The 22,935-nt window shown below is 35.9% G+C and overlaps 1 protein-coding gene across 1 annotated transcript in view; it reads left to right on the top strand.

Moving 5' to 3' along the window:
• The window catches only part of LRRC9 (leucine rich repeat containing 9), a 127,657-nt gene that overhangs the window by 85,270 nt on the left and 19,452 nt on the right, over nt 1–22,935 (top strand). The window contains exons 27-28 of the mRNA XM_036280590.1: nt 8,620–8,837; nt 16,822–16,890. Of these exons, the coding sequence (XP_036136483.1) occupies nt 8,620–8,837; nt 16,822–16,890 (287 nt within the window). The remainder of the gene's footprint in view (nt 1–8,619; nt 8,838–16,821; nt 16,891–22,935) is intronic.

Below are 22,935 nucleotides of genomic sequence, written 5' to 3' on the forward strand. Positions count from 1 at the left end.
GTAAGAGCAAAAACCAAAGTGAAAACAGTTCAGAGGGAAGTGGTTGGATAGGCAGTAAAGGCAACAGATAGAGGTTGTATACTCAAAGAAGGTAAAAGATCCCATAGATGGTGGCTAGTGAGGTCTATAAAGAGGTGAGTTAGGTTAAAGATACTGAACAGGAGGAGATGATTCTGAGATCAGCCTAAGGTTAAGACCAGGGCAAAAGCTGTAGGGGAGTATACAAATGTAGGCAGTGATGAAATGAGGCTATGCCAGGGTCCATGAAAGAGCTAAGGAACCTATATTTCTACTGCTGTGTAATATTTTCAAGAAGGTGGGCAAGGGTGGAGTCTTTGGGGAAAAGCATTGTGGGGTTGTGGGGAAGGAAGTTAGAATCTTAAGGATTAAGGGTCAAATGTATCTAAAATCCAACTATTTAAATAGGAGGGAGTTTCCCAAACAATTGTAAATTATTTTAGTTATAGAAATGTAAGAGTCCTGAAATCACATTTAGCATAGTTGTTTTGAAGTTTTCTTTCTTAAATATGTTTAATGAGCATTTTAAAATGAATTATGGCCAAAATATGCTACTTTAGACATTATTCAGTCATTCAAGCTATCTGATGTGCTTTTTATACCATTGGACTTAAATGTTAAAATGTTAAAAGTGGTAGTCTAAATAGATAATTTCAAGAACATAATATATTAACACAACTGAGTCATTTTTCTCAATTTTGCTTGAATAAAAATTTTTTTTTTTTTTTTCAGGTAGAGTGGGAGGGAGAGAGAGGAACAGAGAGAGAGAGAGAAACATCGATGTGAAAGGAACACATCGAGTGGCTGCCACCCGCACAACCGACCAGGGCCGGGGACAAACTGCAACCGAGGTACGCGCCCTTAGCGGGAACCGAACCCGGGTCTCTCAGGACCGCAGGCCGACGCTCTAACCGCTGAGCCAAACCGGCCAGGGCGCTTGAATAAATTTTTAAATTTTATACATAAGGCACTGGTAATGTTTCAAAATCTATGATTTTGAAAACAAATTCTGTGAGCAATTTTATTGAAGGTTGTGATGTTATAAATTTCTCTATAAGAATAGAGCAAAATATGGTAAATTTACCATATTTCATCAATTCTGAGACACACACTTTTTACATTTAATATGTCTGAAATCTGGTTGTTTCTTTTTTTGTTGTTTTTTGTTTGTTTGTTAGTCCTCACTTAAGGGTACTTTCCTACTGATTTTTTTATTATTAATGAATTTATTTATTTTTGTTACAGATGTGTCTCCTTTTCCCCCCCACTGATTCCCCCCTCCCCCTCCCTTGCCTCCCTGTCCCCAGCTTTGTTGTCCATGTCCATTGTTCATGCATACATGCATATAAGTTCTGTGGTTTATCTCTCCCCCACCACCCCCTCCTCTGGGGATTGTGAGTCTATACCCCACTTCCACATCTCTGTGACTAACCCATTCCTCAGACTGTTATGTTCATTATATTCCACAAATAAGTCAGATCATATGATACTTGTCTTTCTCTGTTTGGCTTGTTTCGCTTAGGATAATACTTTCCAGGTCCCTCCATGTATTCTCAAAGAATAAGAGATCTTTCTTTCTTACAGCTGCATAGTACTCCATTGTGTATATGTACCACTGCTTTTTTAGCCATTTGTCTACTGATGGACATTTGGGCTGTTTCCAGATCTTAGCAATTGTAAATAGTGCTGCTACAAATATGGGGGTACATATATTCTTTCTGATTGGTGTTTCAGGCTTCTTAGGGTATATTCCTAGAAGTGGGATCACTGGGTCAAATGGAAGTTCAATTTTTAATTTTTTAAGGTAACAGCATATTGTTTTCCATAGTGGCATCACCAGTCTGCATTCCCACCAGCAGTGTACTAGAGTCCCCTTTTCTCCACACCCTTGCCAACACTTGTAGTTTGATGATTTGTTGATGGCAGCCATTCTCAGGTGTGAGGTGATAACTCATTGTTGTTTTAATTTGCATCTCTCTGATGATTAGTGATGTTGAGCATTTCTTCATATGTCTCTTAGCCATTTGTATGTCCTGTTTGGAGAGGTGTCTATTTAGGTCCTCTGCCCATTTTTTAATTAGGTTCTTTGTCTTTCTTTTGTTGAGTCGTATGAGCACTCTATATATATTGGAAATTAAACTCTTATCTGATGTATCATTGGCAATTATGCTCTCCCATACAGTGGGTAGCCTTTCCGTTTTGAGGATTGTATCTTTCGCTGTGCAGAAGCTTTTGAGTTTGATGTAGTCCCATGTGTTGATTTCTCCTTTGTTTCTATGCCTTAGGTGATGTATCAGTGAAAATTCTGCTGCGTGTGATGTCTGAAATTTTGTTGCCTACAGTTTTTTCTAGGATTTTTATGGATTCATGAGTAACATTTAAGTCTTTTATCCATTTTGAGTTTATTCTTGTGTAGGGTGTAAGTTGATGATCTAGTTTCAGTTTTTACATGTAGCTGTCCAATTTCCCCAGCACCATTTATTAAAGAGGCTGTCTTTACTTCTCTGTATGCTGTTGCCACTTTTGTCAAATATTAATTGATCATATTGCCTTGGGTCCATTTCTAGGTTCTCTGTTCTGTTCCACTGGTCCGTATGCCTGTTCTTGTGCCAGTACTAGGCTGTTTTGATTACAGTGGCTTTGTAGTATAACCTGAAATCTGGTAATGTGATCCCTCCAACTTTGTTCTTTTTTTTTTCAAGATTGCTGTGGCTATTCGAGGTCTTTTTCGGTTCCATATGAGCTTTTGAAGTATTTGTTCTAGTTCTGTGAAGTATGTCGTTGATATTTTGATGGGGATTGCATTGAATCTATAGATTGCTTTGGGTAGTATGGTCATTTTAATGACGTTAATTCTTTCAGTCCATGAACAAGGTATGTGCTTTTACTTCTTTATATCTTCCTCTATTTCTTTTTTCAATGACCTGTAGTTTTCTGTGAATAGGTCCTTTATTTCTTTGGTTAAGTTTATTCCTAGGTATCTTAATTTTTTTGCCACAATGGTAAATGTGATTGTTTTCTTAGTTTCTCTTTCTGTGAGTTCATCATTGGTGTATAAGAATGCCATCAATTTCTTGACGTTAATTTTGTATCCTGCTACTTTTCCAAATTCATATATTAAGTCTAGTAAGTTTTTGATGGAGTCTTTGGCGTTTTCTACATATAGTATCATGTCTTCTGCGAATAATGACAGTTTCACTTCCTCCTTGCCAATTTGGATCCCTTTTATTTTTTCTTCCTGTCTGATTTCTGTGACTAAGACTTCCAGTACTATGTTAAATAAGAGTGGTGAAAGTGGGCATCCTTGCCTTGTTCCTGTTCTTAAGGGAAATGCGTTTAGTTTTTGCCCATTGAGATGATGTTGACTGTATGTCTTTCATATATGGTCTTTATTATGTCAAGATATGATCCCTCTATTCCCACACTGCTGAGTTTTTATCAGAAATGGATGCTGCATTTTGCCGAAGGCTTTTTCGGCATCTATTGATATGATCATGTGGTTTTTATTCTTCATTTTATTTATGTGGTGTATCACGTTTATTGATTTGCGAATATTGTACCCGCCTTGCATCCCTGGGATGAATTCCACTTGGTCATGATGAATAATTTTTTTGGTATATTGCTGGATCCGATTTGCTAGTATTTTGTTCAGGAGTTTGGCATCTATATTGATCAAGGATATTGGCCTGTAGTTTTCTTTCTTTGTAGTGTCTTTTTCTGGTTTTGGAATTAGAATTATGCTGGCCTCATAAAACAAGTTTGGAAGTCTTCCTTCATCTTGAATTTTTTGAAATAGTTTGAGGAGAATGGGTGTTAGTTCTTCTTCGAATGTTTGGTAAAACTCCCCCGTGAAGCCATTTGGGACTGGGCTTTTGTTTGCTGGGAGAGCCTTGATTACATCTTCAATTTCTTCTGTTGTTATTGGTCTGTTCAAGTTTTATATCTCTTCCTGGTCCAGTTTTGGGAGACTATGTGTTTCTAGAAATTTGTCCATTTTGCTTAGATTGTCGAATTTGTTGCCATATAATTGTTCATAGTAGTTGTTAACGATCTTCTGTATTTCTATGGTATCAGCTGTTACTTCTCCTCTTTCATTTCTGATTTTCTGTATTTGGGTTCTCTCTCTCTGTTTCTTGGTGAGTCTAGCTAAGGGTCCATCAATCTTGTTTATCTTTTCAGAAAAAACAGCTCTTTGTTTCATTGATCTTTTGAGTTGTCTTTTTTGGACTCTATGTCCTTTGTTTCTGCTCTGATCTTTACTATTTTCTTCCTTCTACTTGCTCTGGGGTTTTCTTTTTGTTTGCTCTCTAGTTCTTTAAGTTGTGAGGTTAGATAGTCTATTAGAGACTTTTCTTGTTTTTTGAGGTAGGTGTGTAGTGCTATGAATTTCCCTCTCAGAACTGGTTTCGCTGCATCCCATAGATTTTGTGTTGTGTCTTCATTTTCATTGGTTTCCAGGCAGTTTTTTATTTCTTCCTTGATCTCTTCATTGACCCATTCGTTGTTTAATAACATGCTATTTAGCTTCCATGTGTTGAAATGTCTTTGCATGTTCTTGTTGCAATTGATTTCTAGTTTCATGCCATTGTGATCTGAGAAGATGCTTGATATGATTTCAATCTTCTTGAACTTGTAGAGATTTAGTTTGTGTCCTAACATGTGGTCTATCTTTGAGAATGTCCCATGTGCACTTGAGAAGAACGTGAATTCTGTAGTTTTGGGGTGTAATTCTCTGTAGATATCTATTAAATCCATTTGGTCTAGTGCTTCATTTAGACTCTCTATTTCCTTGCTAATTTTTTGTCTAGAGGATCTATCCAGTGCTGTCAACGGGGTGTTGAAGTCCCCTGCTATGATTGTATTGTTGTCGATTTCTCCTTGGAAGTCCTCCAGAAGATTTTTAATATATTTTGGTGCTCCTATATTGGGTGCATATATGTTTATCAAGGTTATATCTTCCTGTTGGATAGATTCTTTCAATATTATGTAGTGGCCTTTTTTGTGTCTAGTTATGGCCTTCATTTTGAAATCAATTTTATCAGATATGAGTATTGCTACCCCAGCTTTTTTATCCTTTTTGTTTGCTTGAAAGATTTTCTTCCATCCCTTCACTTTCAACCTATGAGTCTTTTGTTGTGAGGTGAGTCTCTTGTAAACAACATATAGATTAGTCATGCTTTCTTATTCAATCAGCTACTCTGTGTCTTTTTATGGGAGCATTCAATCCATTTACATTTAAGGTGATTATTGATATGTTCTTATTTATTGCCATTTTTGTTTAGTGTGGTTCTATTTTTCTTCCTATTTCTCCTGCTAATTACAGCAGTCCTTTTAACATTTCTTGCAGTGTTGGTTTGGTGCTAATGTATTCCCTTAGCTTCTTTTTGTCTGGGAAGCTCTTTATTTGAACTTCTATTTTGAATGATAGCCTTGCTGGATAAAGTAGTCTTGGATTCAGATCCTTATTTTTCATGACCTTGATTACCTCATGCCATTCCCTTCTGGCCTGTAGTGTTTCTTTTGAGAAGTCAGCTGAGAGCCTTATGGAGTTTCCTTTGGAGGTAACCTGTTGCTTCTCTCTTGCTGCTTTTAGGATTCTCTCTTTGTCTTTAATTTTTGGCACTTTGATTACTGTGTGTCTTGGTGTGGGCCTGTTTGGGTTCTTCTTACTTGGGGCTCTCTGTGCTTCTTGAACTTGAATGCCTTCTTCCTTCATCAAGTTAGGGAAGTTTTCTGCCACTATTTCTTCAAATATATTCTCTAACCCTTGCTCATTTTCTTCTTCTTCGGGGACTCCCATGATGCAAATGTTATTACGCTTCCAGTTGTTCCACAGTTCTCTTAAGCTGTCTTCCTACTTTTTAATTGTTTTTTCCTTTTGGTTTTCTGATTGGTTGATTTTTTCTACCCTATTGTCTAATTCACTGATCTGGTCCTCAGCTTCCTCTACTCTGCTATTTAGACTTTCCAATGTGTTTTTTATTTCTGATATGTCATTCTTCATTTAGTCTTGGTGGTTTTTAATTTCCAACTGGTTGATTTTCAACATTTCTATGTCTTTACTCATGGTGCTCATGTCCTTACACATGCTGTTGAGCTTCCTCAAGATTATGGCTCTGAATTCTAGTTCTGCTAACTTGCTTAATTGCACCTCATTTTTCTCATGTTCGGTGAGGTCTCTTGTTCCTTTATTTGGCTTTTGTTTCTGTGTTTAATCATTTTGGCTATCACAGTGGGCTTTGGAGCCTGCCAAATTTTCCCTGTGTGTGTTGGTGTTCTGCTGTTTGTGGCTCCCTCTCCTGGGTTTGGATGAGGCAGGGAGGACCCACTTTAAACACCACTGTCTTCCTTTCCTGGCTAGAGTTGCTCGCCCAGGGAATGGTAGTTATCCTCTAGCTTTTTTGCCTGAAGGCTATTAGTAGTGGTCACCTGAAGAACCTTGGTTTCTGAGTTGAATGAAAAACTCCCTCAGGTGCTCAGTGTAAGAGGATTTCCAGAGGGTGAGGCAGATGCTGGTTGTTAATGGGCCTCAGTTCGCATTTCAACGGCCACTGGGTGGGGTTGAATCTCCAAGGGAGGGGCGCCCCCTCTCCCCAGGGCCCAGGATTGAGTCAGTGTCCCTGGTTATGTGGTCCTCCAAGCTGCTTTTCGATTGCCTTTTCCTGACAATTTGTCTTTATTTTTGTTGTAATTCCAGTTTGGTCCTGGGAGATGGTCTGTGTAGCTTCCATTCACTCCACAGCCATTTTCCTAGTTTTTTTCACTGATTTTTAAGTAGAGTGAAAAGGAGGGAGGAAGAGAGAGAGAGAGAAACATCCATGTGAGAGAGACACAACAACTGGTTGCCTCCCACATGATCCTGATAAGGCCCGGGGATTGAACCTGCAACCCAGGTACATGCCCTTGACTGAGAATTGAACCCATGACCCTTCGGTCCACACCTTACTCTCCAGCTGCTGAACCAAACTGGCCAGGGCATGAAATCTGGTTGTTTATTAATTGGTGGTATGTCATGGTTTACTTAACTGAGTTTTTTTTTTCCTTTCTTAGTGTACATAAAATATTGACATATTTTAACAATTGTTGCTATCTTAAATTAGATGAAATATGTTAACTTTCAAGGTGAAGAATTTCAAGATCCTGGGATCATGTGTTCAGTAATATATTAGTTTGCTAGGGCAGCCATAATAAAGTACCAGAGACTGGGTAGCTTAAACAACAGAAATTCATTTTGTCACAGTTCTAGAGGCTAGAGGTCCAAGATCAAGATGTCAGCAGGGTTGGTCACTTCTGAAGGCTTCTGTTCTTGGCTTGTCCATGGCCTCTGTATCTTCACTTGGTCTTCCCTATGTGTGTTTCTGTGTCCTAACCTCATCTTATTATAAGGACATCAGTTATATTGGATGAAGGCTCACCCCAATGACCTCATTTAACCTAATCACTTCTTTAAAAAACCCTATCCTCAAATAAAGTCACATTCTCAGGTACCAGAGATTAGCACGTCAACATATGAATGGGGGGAGGGGGGAACACACAATTTAGTTTATAATAGACAAAGGGGATGATGAGAGAATGCAGCGTTTTATGGCATAGTGGAAGCAGCATTGAGCTTAAAATGTAAAAGGTCTAGGTTAGGCCTGGTGTTGCCACTTTTATGTCTTGGAGCAAATCACTTAATTTCTCCTGTTTTATGATTATTAAAAATGAAAATATTCTCTGTCCTATTTTGAGACTTTAATAAAAAACACATATAAAAGTACTTAGTCAACTCAAAGGTCATCTTCTAATATAAATTATCATTAATACTTATAAAGCTATTGATTGCTGCAGTAGAGAGAAATCACAGGTTATAAAGAATGAATTGAGGTTTTTAAAAAATGTAATGAATTCTTAATCTTTCAATGTGGTTGTAGTACAAAAATATGTTTTTATGAAAGAAATAAAAACATAATTAAGGTGTATTTTTCCAACTTAACACAACAAATTAGTTTATTTCAATAAATAATTAGATATACCTATTTGAATGCCTACTAGAATAATCAGATATATGCAGGAAGCATATCATTTGTAGTATTTTTATACATCTACTTTAGTTTTTTAATTTTTTCTTTATTGACTTTAGAGAGGAAGGAAGAGGGAGAGAGACAGAAACATCGATGAGAGAGAACATCAATTGGCCGCCTCCTGCATGCCCCCCACTGAGGACTTGGCCCACAACCTGGGCGTGTGCCCTGACCGGGAATTGAACCAGCCACCTCTTGGTGCATGGGTCGATGCTCAACCACTGAGTCACACTGGCCAGGCTATATATCTACTTTTGTCAAATAGTCTCATTTACTGACCAGACAGATGGGATCAAGTCAATGCATTGTGTATGTCACACTTTGATCTTTCAAATATAAAGAGGAAATTTTTAGAAATATTATTTACTGACAATGCTGCCTTCTTATAAATTATATTTCTATTTCTCCTTGGAAATATGTTCTTTTTAATACTTTTTCAAAAATAAATGTATGAAAACTATTTTAATGAAGATAGATAACCTTTAATTCAGAAAGTTTGAGCTCACTCAATATATCATGACATTTTTTTTCTTTCCAGGGAATGAAATCAGTCATGTTGAAGGGCTTGACAACTTACTAGTACTTCAGGAATTGGTAGTGGACCATAACCGCATCCGAGCATTTAATGACAGTGCCTTTGCCAAACCAAGCTCCCTGTTGGAACTTCATCTGGAAGAAAACAGACTACGAGAGCTGAACAACTTACAACCTTTGGTAAAACTAGAGAAACTCTTCCTAGGATATAATAAAATCCAGGTAACATTATTTTGTTTTTGTCATGAGAGTTACAAGATTTACTTAATTCCTTGGAACATAAACCTTTCAAATACACCAATAAAAATTTTGCTAGTGTTTTATTTATCATTTATATGCCATGTAAAAACAGGCATATAAATAGTCTGTGTTGCAAAGATGTCCACTCTGCTTCTAGACTTATAAATCCAACCAATCCACATGCATCCACCTGCTAGAAAAGGTTAGCTCTAAGTGTTCGAAGGCTCTTCTGAGCAGTTCTCTCTAAGAGATCTCTTGTTCTCAACTACTCTTGGTTCATGCTCTTTCTGCATCTCAATCCCAGACTTTCTCTGATCCTTTAAACTTGATATATGGACTTGTTCTACCTGACATTTAAATCAATTCCTGAATATGTTTTAATATTCCATCTCAGCCCTGGCCGGTTTGGCTCAGTGGTATCACGTGGGCCCACAGACCAATGAGTCAGGGGTTTGATTCTGGCCAAGGGTGCATACCTCGGTTGTGGTTCCTCCCTGGCCCTGGTTGGGGTCGTGTGGGAGGCAACCACTCCCTCTAATGTCCATGTTTCTCTTTCCCTTTCTCTCCCTCACTCTCCTTCCCACTCTATCTGAAGATAAATAGAAAAATATTCTCGGGTAAGGATTTAAAAAAAATCTATCTCACCTCTATTCAAGGCTTCCTTAGGATCCTGCCTTAGTTTTAACTGCTCATAATTCAACCTATTTCCATTAGGCCATTGCCCCAACTGAGTCTGCTCAACTCTCTCAAGATAGCATGCAGATGATAGGGTATATATAACCTTATACAGCCCTAACATTTCTCTCAGTATTTTGGTGAAAATCTGTTAGCCCTCCTTTTACCAATTTTAATACTCTGCCCATATCTCCAAGATAAACTCCAAGGCAAAAGGAACTGCAGACTACCCCAAAAGGGCAGGGACTGAGTCTGTCCTGCCATCATTTATATCAGTATATAACATAATGCCTGGTACATAATAGGTACACAAGCAAAGTTTTTCTGTGGCTCTACTTACTTGAGCTCTACTTACCAGAAAAGGGGTGATATAGAAGCCTGTTCAAGCCTAGAAGGAAATCATGAGCAGTGTCCTTTTCTACATAGCAACTTGGAAATATACAATCAGAGAAGAAGAAAAAAATGTCATGCAATTTACTTATCAAGGTTCAACAAAATTCATCTGAGATAAGCCTGCAAAACCCAATGATTCTTCCAAAGCTTTATCCATAAGAAATCTAAATTAGGAAAATTGCTATCCTATAGGGAATCTTTCCAGTGATAGCAACCAAGTTAATACAAATGACTATCATGTTAGACTTACATGAATCAAAGATCTTACCTAGTATCACATTTTACAAATAATTTCAGGGATATACAGGATCTCTGGGACATTCCGATGGCTTCTGAGATCCTTTCTTTCCACATCTCACATACACTGTCCAGCTTAGAATAAAATATGAGCTCTCCAAATGAGATGATTCCATACAATAAGGGAGTGTTTTATTTATGAAACATCTCCATTTTATACTTGAGTTTATATGATGTTTTATAGGGAGCCATGCCTGATAATTCTATAGATCCTAGGTTTATTTATTATAAACAGTCCTGAACCAGAAAGATCCTGATAAGAGCATCTATTAAATAAGGACCTTCTTTCTAGTATATAGCATTGGTCTATTTGACAATACATCTAGTTACCAGCATACTTCCAAGGAGTTTAGGCCAGGTAACCTGCTTTTCCCTAGGAGTATCCCTAACCCCCTAAAGGAAGTGAGTGAGTGGCATATCAACTGATACAGCAACTTCCTCCCCAGTAACTTAAACAGGGTAATGCCTAGTCAATCTTATTTATTATCAAAATTTAATATAGCTAAAGAACAACCCCTAGGATAAACCATGGGATTGAAGGTGAATTGATTATTTAATTATCAGCCCTTATTTGTTTATTTTATCCTTGAAATGATATTTTTCACTGAATTTAGATTGATTATTTTACCATTAAATGTATGCTGACATTTGGTAATATAGGACCTTAATATGACCATACATTTGACTGGGGGGAAAAAAAACTGAGAGGAGCAAGAAGGTTAAATTGAATATTCTTTTTAATTCTACTAAAAATATTATGTATGTTCTGCAAAATTCTTAACTCTCAGTTCAAATTTTCTTTTGGAGTAATTTTCTCTCTAGATTCTTACCAACGTGGATAGGATAACAGCATTATTAATTTCCACAACTGGGCAATCAGATTATAACCCTTGAGTTGACAAGGATTTATAGGCTAGAAGGGAAAAGGTACACACAAAAAAATAGCAAAACAATACTTCCAAAAAAAGTATATGCAGTTCTTCCTTAATTTACTTTAAAGTCTTTTTTAATCCTCACCCAAGGACATTTTTGCATTTATTTTCAGAGATAGAATGGGAGGGAGAAAGAGAAGAAGAGAGAAAGAGAAACATCAATGTGAGAGAGACACATCAACTGGTTGCCACCCACACGACCCCAAACGGGGCTGGAGACAAACTACAACTGAGGTACGTGCCCTTAGTGGGAAACAAACCTGGGCCTCTCTGGGCCACCGGCCAATGTTCTAACCGCTGAGCCATACCGGCCAGGGCCACTTTAAAGTCTTTCATAAACGGCATATTCTTGATAACATATTCCAGTGTGAAACTTTTGACTTAGCCATCACATTTCGGAAAATTGTTGCCAACAGTCTTGCTTCTGCAAGAAGAATCACAGAACCACAATTGAAAGATGTTATTTAATTTAGCTTTACGGTACTGCTTGGTCCTTGTGTCTAAATGATTCCCCTATCTGGCATCCAACAACTGCATCTACTTTTAAACATCTCATTTAACCTTTGTAGTAGCTTTTTAAATGTCTAATGTGCTGTATTTATTGAATATTTGGCTTTACTTGTGAGGTTTTCCCTTTCTCAAATGTTCTTATTTATGGTTGTGGTTTTTACTTTTCTACTTAAAGACTCTTTAACATTTCTTGTAAAAGTGGTTTGATGGTGATGAGGTCCTTTACTTATTTATTTGCTTGTCAAGAAAACTCTTTATCTCTCCTTCAATTCTGAATGATAATCTTGCTGGGTAAACTATTCCAGGTTGTAGGTTACTTTCTTTCAGCACTTTGAAGATGTCCTGCCACTCCCTTCTGGCCTATAAAGTTGCTGATGAGAAATCAGCTTATAGCTATATAGGGTTTCCTTATATGTAACTAATTTTTCTCTTGCTTTTTTCAGGATCGCCTCTTTATTTATTATTATTATTATTATTATTATTATTATTATTATTAGAGAGAGTAAGGGAGAGAAAGAAACATCCACGTGAGAGAGATACATCGATTGGCTGCCTCCTGCACTCCCCCTACTGGACATCAAGTCCGCAACCAACCCAGGCATGTACCCTGACCAGGAATCGAACCAGGACCCAGGACCTCTCAGTTCATGGGATGACACTCAATCCACTGAGCCACACTAGCCAGGCCTCTTTATTTTTAACTTTTGTCATTTTAACTACAGTATGTCTTGATGTGGGTCTTTTTGGATTCATCTTGTTTGGAACTTTCTGTGCTTCCTGGACTTGGATGTCTGTTCTCTTTCTCCAGTTAGAAAACTTTCCATATAAATTTTAGGATTAGTTCTAATTCTGAGAAGAATACTATTTGTATTTTAATAGGGATTGCATCGAATCTGTATATTACTTTAGGTAGTAAGAATATATTAATAATATTAATTCTTCCAATCAATAAGCAAGGTATATCCTTCCATTTATTTGTTTCTTCAATATCTTATAGTTTTCAGAACACAGGTCTTTCACCTCTTTGATTAAATTTATTCTTAGGTATTTTTTACTTTTTGATGCAGTTGTAAATGGGATTGTTTTCTTAGTATTTTTCTTCTGATTATATGTTATTGGTGTATAAAAACCCAACAGATTGCTATATATTGATTCTGTATCCTGCAACTTAACTGAAATCATTTATTAGTTCTCATAGTTTTTTTGTGGCATTGTTATGATTTTCTATATATAGTAATCATGTCATCTATAAATCACGAGAGACATTATTCTTCCTTTCCAATTTGGATGACTTAAAAAAAGAAATAACTGTCTTGTCTGATTGCTGTGGCTAGAACTTCCAATACTATGTTGAATAGAAGTGGCGATGGTGGGCACCTTTGTCTTGTTCCTGATCTCAGAGGAAAGGCTTTCGGGTTTTCATCATCGAGTCTGATATTAGCTCTGGCTTTGTCATATATGACCTTTATTATGTTGACATATGTTCCTTCTATACCACTTTGTTGAGGGTTTTGATTATAAAAGGATGTTGAATTTTGTTAAATGCTTTTCTGTATCTATTGAGATGATCATATGGTTTTTATCCTTTATTATGTTATTGCAATGTATCACATTAATTGATTTACAAAAGTTGAACCATCCTTGCATCCCTGGGATGAATCACACTTGGTTATGGTGTATTAGTCTTTTATTGTATTGTTGAATCCAGTTTGCGAATAATTTGTTGAAAATTTCTGCATCTCTGTTCATCAAGGATATTTTTTTGAAATGTCTATATCTGGTTTTAATATTAGGCTAATTCTGGCTTCATAAAGTGAGTTTGGAAGTGTTCTTCCCTCTTCAATTTTTTTAAATACTTTTAAAAATTGTGAAGCCATTTGGGCTTTTATTTGTTGGGATATTTTTTTATTACTGCATCAAGTTCATTACTAGTAATTGGTCTGTTTAGATTTTGTATTTCTTCTTGTTTCAGCCTTGGAGAGTTATATACTTATAGATACTTATCTGTTTCTTTAGGATTGTTGAATTTTTTGGCATACAACTGTTTATTATATTTTGGTAGTACTGGGGTTAACTTTTCTTTCATTTATTATTTTAATTATTTGGGCTCTCTTTTTTTTCTTGACAAGCTTGGCTAAAGGTTTGGCTGTTTTATTTATCTTTTCAAAGAACCAGCTCTTTATTTTATTTATGTTTTCTAATTTTTTTAATTTCTATTTTGTTTCTTTCCATTCTGATCTTAACTATTTCCTTCCTTCTGTTTACATTGAGCTTTGTTTGTTCTTTTTCTAGCTCCTTTAAGTGTAAAGGTAGATTGTGATTTTCCTTGTTTCTTGAGATAGGCCTGTATAGTTACGAACTTCCCTCTTATAACTGCTTTTCTGCATCCCGTTAATTTTGAAAAGTTGTGTTTTCATTTTCATGTGTTTCAAGACAGTTTTTTTTTTGTTTGTTTAATTTTCTTTCTGATTCATTGGTTGTTTACTAGCATGTTGTTTAATCTCCATCTACTTGTGTTTCTCCAGTTTCTTCCTGTAATTACTTTCTAGTTTCAGGCCATTATGGTCAGAAAACTTGCTTGGTATAATTTCAGTCTTCTTTAATTTATTGAGGCTTGCATGTAGCCTAACATGTGATCTATCCTGGAGAATATTCCAGGTGTACTTAGAAAAAAAATGTATCCTGCAGTTTTTGAATGAAATGTTATTATGTCTATTAAGTTGATCTCTTCTAATGTGACATTAAGACCATTATTTATTTACTAATTTTCTATCTGAATGATCTATTCATTGATGTGAATAGATTGTTAAAATCCCCTACTATTATTGTATTACTATGGATTTCCCCTTTATGTCCATTAATAATTGCTCTATATATTTAGGTGCTCCTATGTTAGGTGTGTAGATATTTATGGTTATATCTTTTTTTTTAATCCTCACCCAAGAATATCTTTCTATTTATCTTCAGATAGAGTGGGAGGGAGGGAGGGAGAGACAGAAATATTGATGTGAGAGTGACACATTGACTGGTTGCCTCCTGTACAATCCTGACCAGGGCCAGGGAGGAACCACAACTGAGGTATGTGCCCTTGACCACAATTAAGCCTGAGACTTATTGGTCTGCAGGCCAACACTCTAAACACTGAGCCAAACCGACCAGGGCAATGGTTATAGCTTCATCTTGGATTGACCCTTTTATAATTATGTAATGTCTTTTTTGTCTATTTTTACATTTTTTGTTTTAAAGTCTATTTTGTCTGCTATAAGTATTGCTACTCTAGTTTTGTTTGTTTTTTTTTCATTTCCATTTGCATAGACTATCTTTTTCCATTTCTTCCCTTCCAGTCTGTGTGTGTCTTTCCATTTGAAATGAGTCTCATAAGCAGCATAGAGATGGGTCGTGTTTTTTAAATCCTTCAACTACCCTATGTCTTTTTATTGAAACATTTCATCAATTTACATTTAAAGTAATTATTGACAATTATGTATTTATTGCCATTTTGTTCAGTTTTTTGTGTTTTTTTTTATCCTCACCCGAGGAATTTTTTTGTTGTTGTTGTTAAGATAGAGTGGGAGGGAAAGAGAGAAACATCGACGTGAAAGGGACACATCGAGTGGTTGCTACCCGCACAACCCAACCAGGGCCAGGGACAAACTGCAACTGAGGTACGTGCCCTTAGCGGGAACCAAACCCGGGTCTCCCTGGACAGCAGGCCGACTCTCTAACCGCTGAGCCAAACTGGCCAGGGCTTGTTCAGTTTTTATATTGTTTTTGTAGTTGTCCTCTGTTCCTTTCTTCTCTTGATCTCTTCTCTTATAGTTTTCTGGGGTTTTTTTAGTGTTTTGTTTAGGTTCCTTTCTCTTTGTTCTTTGTATATATTTTGTAAGTTTTTGGTTTGTGGTTACCATAGGTTTATGTATATCATTCATTATCTATAGCAGTCTATTTTAAGCTGATGGGCATTGAAGTTCAAATATATTCTATAAGGGTTCTATTTTTACTCCCCCCTCCATGCTTAATGTTATTGATGTCATATTTTAGATCTGTTTGTGTTGTATATCTCTTAACTACTTATTATAGTTTGACTTGAGTTTGATCCTTTTTTCTTTTAACCTTAGTACTAACCTTCATAAATAATATGGTCCTGGCATAAAGACAGATATATAAATCAACAAAATAGAATAGAGAGCCCATAAATAAATCCTTTTATATGATTGGTTAACCTATAACAAAGGAGGCGAAGATATACAATGGGCAAAAGACAGTCTCTTCAGCCTGGCTAGTGTGCACCAAGAGGTCACAGTTCAATTCCTGGTCAGGGCACATGCCCATGTTGTAGGCCCAATCCCCAGTGTGGGACATGCAGGAGGCAGCCAATTGATGTTCTTTCTCATCGATGTTTCTATCTCCCTCTCCCTTCCTCTCTCTCTCTAAAAAATCAATAAAGAAAAAAAAAGTTTTTAATGAAAAAAAAAAACCAGTCTCTTCAATAAGTAGTGTTGGCAAAACTGGACAGATGCATACAAACAAAATTAAACTAGACCACTTTCTTATATCATATACAAAAATAAACTCAAAACAGATTAAAGATTTAAATGTTAGACATGAACCCACAAAACTCCTAGAAGAAAACAAAAGAGTAAACTTGCTGACATCACTCTTAACAACTTCTTTTCAGATATATCTTCTTGAGCAAGGGAAACAAACAAACAAAATAATGCAGGATACAGTCTGCTCGATATCACATGCTCTTTTATGGTTAAAGTTGTATTGAATATATACATTTGAAATTGTATAGGCTGGATTCACCCTTTTCCCATATTTCTGGGTCAATCCTCTAGGGAATTAACCAACTATAATCTGAGTCCTAGAATAGATAATAACTTTTCTAAAAAAAAAAAAAAAAAATGGTCTTTTCTTGCAAATATTGCTATATGGCCGCTTTCCCATGTTAGAATATCATCTCTGCAAATCATATATTTGGAATCAATATCACACAGACTTGTCTTTAATCAACAATACAGAATATTGTCACTCAAGTCCACTTCACAGGATTCAATCATGAGCTAGCTGCAATCTAACATATAATTAGCCTTAAATCAGTGTATATCTGAAGATGTTGTATCTAACCAAATAATAATTTATTAACTTTTTAATAGGATATAGCAGAACTGGAAAAACTTGATGGCCTCTCTTCTCTCAGAGAGCTTACAGTTTATGGCAATCCAGTGAGTATGTTACATTTCTAATGTATTAGTTATTTTACTTATAGTTGTATATATTTTATTTCTCTATAAAGTGAGAAAGGATTTAATTTTTTTTTTATTCATAGACAGTTATCCAAGCACAATTTATTGACTAGTGTCTTCTTCCAACTGGTTCCAATATAAACTGCCGTTGTCATAGATAAGAGGATCAGTTTTAGGGTTCTTCATTATATTCATTGACCTATTTGTCAGTCCCTATATACCAATATTACAGTGTATTAATTACTGTAGTTTTTTTTTTTATTTTTATTTTATTTTTCATTTTTATTTTTGATACATATGTTTCTCCTTTTTTACCCCATTGACACCCTCCTCCCCATACCCCGCACCCCATCCCCGGCTTTGTTGTCCATGTCCATTGGTTATGCATACATGCATATAAGTTCTATGGTTTATCTCTTCCCTCTCCCCACCACCCCTTCTTCTGAGGGTTGTCTGTACCCTACTTCCATGTTTCTGGGTCTACCCTATTCCTCAGACTGTTATGTTTATTATATTCCATAAATAAGTGAGATCATGTGGTATTTGTCTTTTTTTGCTTGGCTTGTTTCACTTAGGATAATACTTTCCAGGTCCCTCCATGTCGTCTCAAAGGTACTATAGTTTTATATTAAGTCTTGATGTCTGGTAGAGTAAGCACCCCTCCTTCTTTTCCACCTTCTATTTTTCTTTCTTCACTGTCTTGGCTATTCTTGGCCCTTTATACTTTCTCAAGTTATATGACAATCTTTATATTTTAATTAGAATTGCATTGAATTTATAAATTAATTTTAGGAGAAATTTGCCACCTTCCCTGTTGGAGTCTCTGAAGGCATCTAATAAGTAGCACCTTTATTCACCTAACATCTAAACAAATTGGGAAATATGATAGTGGCAGATGGAGAGGTGAAAATATTTTGCTTAGCTTAGTGAGAAAGCCAAGTGGGCCTGCTAACAGATTCCAAAAATAGGCAATAACGATCACCCAGTAGCAGAAATATTTGACTTAGGACTTTCCACATGCGAGCAGAGCTTCTCCTGAAGGGGCGGAAAGCATTCTCCCAACAATAAACTCTTTCCCAAAAGGAAAGACAGAAGCTAAACATGCCCAATTTAATATTTTCAGATTTATTAAGTCACTCTACTTCCCCAGTGGAGAAGTGAAAAGATTGAGAGAGCCCAGTAGTGACACATCAGAGAGCTATTTCCACTAAGAAAGAAATATAATAAGCAGTCTCACCTAATATTTATAAGCTTACTCAGTCATAAACATAAAAATCCCTACATTTTTTTTTATCTCCTTTAATAAAGACATATACTTTTCTCCTAAGGGTTTTAATCATCTTTGGCTAAATTTAATCTGTTGTTTTAATAGCTGTTTTAAACAATATCTTTTTACATTTTCCTAATTGTTTGCTGCTGGAGTATAGACATTCTGATTTTTAAAATATTATTCTTTATCCAGGAATTTTGCTGAGCTCTCTATTTCTAGTTCTAATGGATTGTAAATTTTGTTGCATTTTTCTCTGTAGATTATCATATTATCTGTAAATTACTCAATTATTTCTTCCCAATTCATATTTGTTTTACTTCCTTTACTTCTCTTAATGTGCTGACTAGGACCTCTAGTACAGTGCTAAATAGGAGCAATCATAGTAGGTTACTGAGTTTAAAAGAATGCTTCTGCTGTCATTATTAGATATGATATTTACTCTAGGTTATCGGTAGATAACCTTCAACATTTTAAGGAAGTTTCTTTCTAATTCAAGTTTACTACATAAATTTATCATGGATATTGGATTTTGACTAATTGGTAATGCAGTTTTCTCTTTAATTTGTTAATATGTAAATTACATTAATAGACTGTAGTGTTTAACCACCCTGAAATACCTGGGATGAATACTATTTAGTCATTTGCTGGATTCAATTTGCTAAGATTTCATGTAGCATACATATCTGTATCTATGAAAATAAGTAATATCATCCTGTAATTTTATCTTCTTATACCATACTTTCCAAGTTCATCAAGGCTATTTTCTTGCCTCCTGAAATTACTTGGGGAGTTCTCCCTCTCTTTCTAGTCTTTGAATTAGCATATATAAAAGACATGTATTCCTTGAAGGATCATTAGATCTCATTGCTAAATCCATCTGTGCTTAATAAGTAAATTTAAGCTATTTATTCAAATTCTTCAATGGCTATAAATCTAGTCATGTTTTATATTTCTTCAAAAGTCAGTGTTGAGAAGTATTATTTTTCTATAAAATTGTCCTTTTCATCTAAAATTTAAATGTATTGTTATGATAGTACTTTCATGAACTTTTTAAATCTCCATTATATATGTTTTGTCCATTTTTATACCTAGGTTTGTGGATTTTTTTTTCTCTGTTTTTTTTTTTTTTTTTTAATTCATTTCTGTTACAGATGTTTCTCCTTTTTTTCCCCATTGACACCTTCCTCTCCATCCCCCCCACTCCATCCCCAGCTTTGTTGTCTGTGTTCATTGGTTATGCGTACTTGCATATAACTTCTGTGGTTTATTTCTTCCCTCCCCCCCCCAACCCCCTCTTCTGAGGGTTGTCAGTCTGTACCCTACTTTCACATCTCTGGGTCTACCCTGTTCCCCAGACTGTTATGTTCATTATATTCCACAAATAAGTGAGATGATGTGATATCTGTCTTTTTCTGCTTGGCTTGTTTCGCTTAGAATAATACTTTCCCTCAATATAGTCTCAAAGGATAAGAGATCTTTCTTTCTTACAGCTGCATAGTACTCCTTTGTGTATATGTACCACAGCTTTTTTATCCATTCGTCTACTGATGGACACTTGGGCTGTTTCCAGATCTTAGCGATTGTAAATAGTGCTGCAGTGAACATGGGGGTACATATATTCTTTCTGATTGGTGTTTCAGGCTACTTGGGGTATATTCCTAAAAGTGGAATCACTGGGTCAAATGGAAGTTCAATTTTGAAATTTTGAGGTAACACCATAGTGTTTTCCGCAGTGGCTACACCAGAATGCATTCCCACCAGCAGTGTACTAGAGTCCCCTTTTCTCCACACCCTCACCAACACTTGTTGTTTGATGATTTGTTGATGGTAGCCATTCTGACAGGTATCATGTGATACCTCATAGTTGTTTTAATTTGCATCTCTCTGATGATTAGTGATGTTGAGCATTTCTTCATATGTCTGTCAGCCATTTGTATGTTCTGTTTGGAGAGGTGTCTATTTAGGTCCTCTGCCCATTTTTTTAATTGGGTTCTTTGTCTTCCTTTTGTTGAGTTGTATGAGCACTCTATATATATTGGAAATTGACCCCTTATCTGATATATCATTGGCAATTATGCTATCCCATACAGTGGGTTGCCTTTCCATTTTGATGATTGTATCTTTTGCTGTGCAAAAGCTTTTGAGTTTAATGTAGTCCCATGTGTTCATTTTCCCCTTTGTTTCTGTTGCCTTAGGTGATGTATCAGTGAAAATTCTGCTGCATATGATGTCTGAAATTTTGTTGCCTAAAGTTTTTTCTAGGATTTTTATGGATTCATGATTCACATTTAAGTCTTTTATCCATTTTGAGTTTATTCTTGTGTAGGGTGTAAGTTGATGGTCTAGTTTCACTTTTTTGCCTGTAGCTGTCCAATTTCCCCAGCACCATTTGTTAAAGAGGCTGTCTTTACTTCTCTGTATGCTATTGCCACCTTTGTCAAATATTAATTGATCATATTGCCTTGGGTCCATTTCTGGGTTCTCTGTTCTGTTCCACTGGTCTATATGCCTGTTCTTGTGCCAGTACTAGGCTGTTTTGATTATAATGGCTTTGTAGTATAACCTGAAATCTGGTAATGTGATCCCTCCAACTTTGTTCTTCTTTTTCAAGATTGCTGTGGCTATTCAAGGTTTTTTTTGGTTCCATATGAACTTTTGAAGTATTTGTTCTAATTCTGTGAAGTATGTCCTTGGTATTTTGATGGGGATTGATTGAATCTATACATTGCGTTGGGTAGTATGAACATTTTAATGATGTTAATTCTTCCAATCCATGAACAAGGTATGTGCTTCCACTTTTTTATATCATTTCTTTTTTCAATGACCTGTAGTTTTCTGTGATTAGGTCCTTTATGTCTTTGGTTAAGTTTATTCCTCGGTATCTTAGTTTTTTGCCACAATGGTAAATGGGATTGTTTTTTTAGTTTCTCTTTCTGTGAGTTCACCATTGGTGTATAAGAATGCCATTGATTTCTTGACGTTAATTTTGTATCCTGCTACATTTCCAAATTCATATATTAAGTCTAGTAAATTTTTTATTGTGTCTTTGGGGTTTTCTATGTATAGTATCATGTCTTCTGCGAATAATGACATTTATCCTTTCTGATTTGGATCCCTTTTATTTTTTGTTCCTCTCTGATTGCTGTGGCTAAGACTTCCAGTACTATGTTAAATAAGAGTGGCGAAAGTGGGCATCCTTGTCTTGTTCCTATTCTTAAGGGAAATGCTCTTAGTTTTTGCCCATTGAGTATGATGTTGGCTGTAGGTCTTTCATATATGGCCTTTATTATGTCGAGATATGATCCCTCTATTCCCAGATTGCTAAGCGTTTTTATCATAAATGGGTGCTAGATTTTGTCAAATGCTTTTTTAGCATCTATTGATATTATTATATGATTTTTATCTTTTATTTTGTTTATGTGGTATATCACACTTATTGATTTGTGAATATTGTACCGGCCTTGCATCCCTGGGATGAATCCCATTTGGTCATGGTGAATAATTTTTTAATGTATTGCTGGATCCGATTTGCTAGTATTTTGTTCAGGAGTTTGGCATCTATGTTCATCGGGGATACTGGTCTGTAGTTTTCTTTCTTTGTAGTGTCTTTTTCTGGTTTTGGAATTAGAATTATGCTGGCCTCATAAAACAAGTTTGGAAGTTTTCTTCTTGAATTTTTTGAAATAGTTTGAGGAGAATGGGTGTTAGTTCTTCTTTGAATGTTCGGTAAAATTCCCCCATGAAGCCGTCCGGGCCTGGGCTTTTGTTTGCTGGGAGAGTCTTGATTACATCTTCAATTTATTTTGTTGTTATTGGTCTGTTCACGTTTTCTGTCTCTTCCCGGTTCAGTTTTGGGAGGCTATGTGTTTCTAGAAATTTGCCCATTTCGCTTAGTTTGTCCAATTTGTTGCTATATAATTGTTCATAATATCTGTTAACAATCCTTTGTATTTCTGTGGTGTCAGTTATTATTTATCCTCTTTCATTTTTGATTTTGTGTATTTGGGTTCTCTCTCTCTGTTTCTTGATGAGTCTAGCTAAGGGTCTATCAATCTTGTTTATCTTTTCAAGGAACCAGCTCTTTGTTTCATTGATCCTATGAATTGTTTTCTGTTTTGTTTTGTTTTTTTGGTCTCCATGTCATTTATTTCTGCTCTGATCTTTACTATTTCCTTCCTTCTACTTGCTCTGGGGTTTTCTTTCTGTTTGCTTTCTAGTTCTTTAAGTTGTGAGGTTAGGTAGTCAATTGGAATTTTTTCTTGTTTCTTGAGGTGGGCCTGTAGTGCTATGAATTTCCCTCTCAGGACTGCTTTCGCTGCATCCCATAGATTTTGTGTTGTGTGTTCATTTTCATTGGTTCCAGGAAGTTTTTAATTTCTTCCTTGATCTCCATGCTAACCCATTCATTGTTCAATAACATGCTATTTAGCCTCCATGTTTTCAAATGACTTTGCATGTTCTTGTTGCAATTGATTTCTACTTGCATGCCATTGTGATCTGAGAAGATGCTTGATATGATTTCAATCTTCTTGAACTTGTAGAGACTTAGTTTGTGCCCTAACATGTGGTCTATCTTTGAGAATGTCACATGTGCACTTGAGAAGAATGTGAATTCTGCAGTTTTGGGGTGTAATTCTCTGTAGATATCTATTAAATTCAGTTGATCTAGTGCTTCCCGTAGAGTCTCTATTTCCTTGTTAATTCTTTGTCTAGATGATCTATCCAGTGATGTCACTGGGGTATTGAAGTGCCCT

The sequence above is a fragment of the Molossus molossus genome, unplaced genomic scaffold, assembly GCF_014108415.1.
Source record: "Molossus molossus isolate mMolMol1 unplaced genomic scaffold, mMolMol1.p scaffold_m16_p_1, whole genome shotgun sequence".
NCBI lineage: Eukaryota > Metazoa > Chordata > Mammalia > Chiroptera > Molossidae > Molossus > Molossus molossus.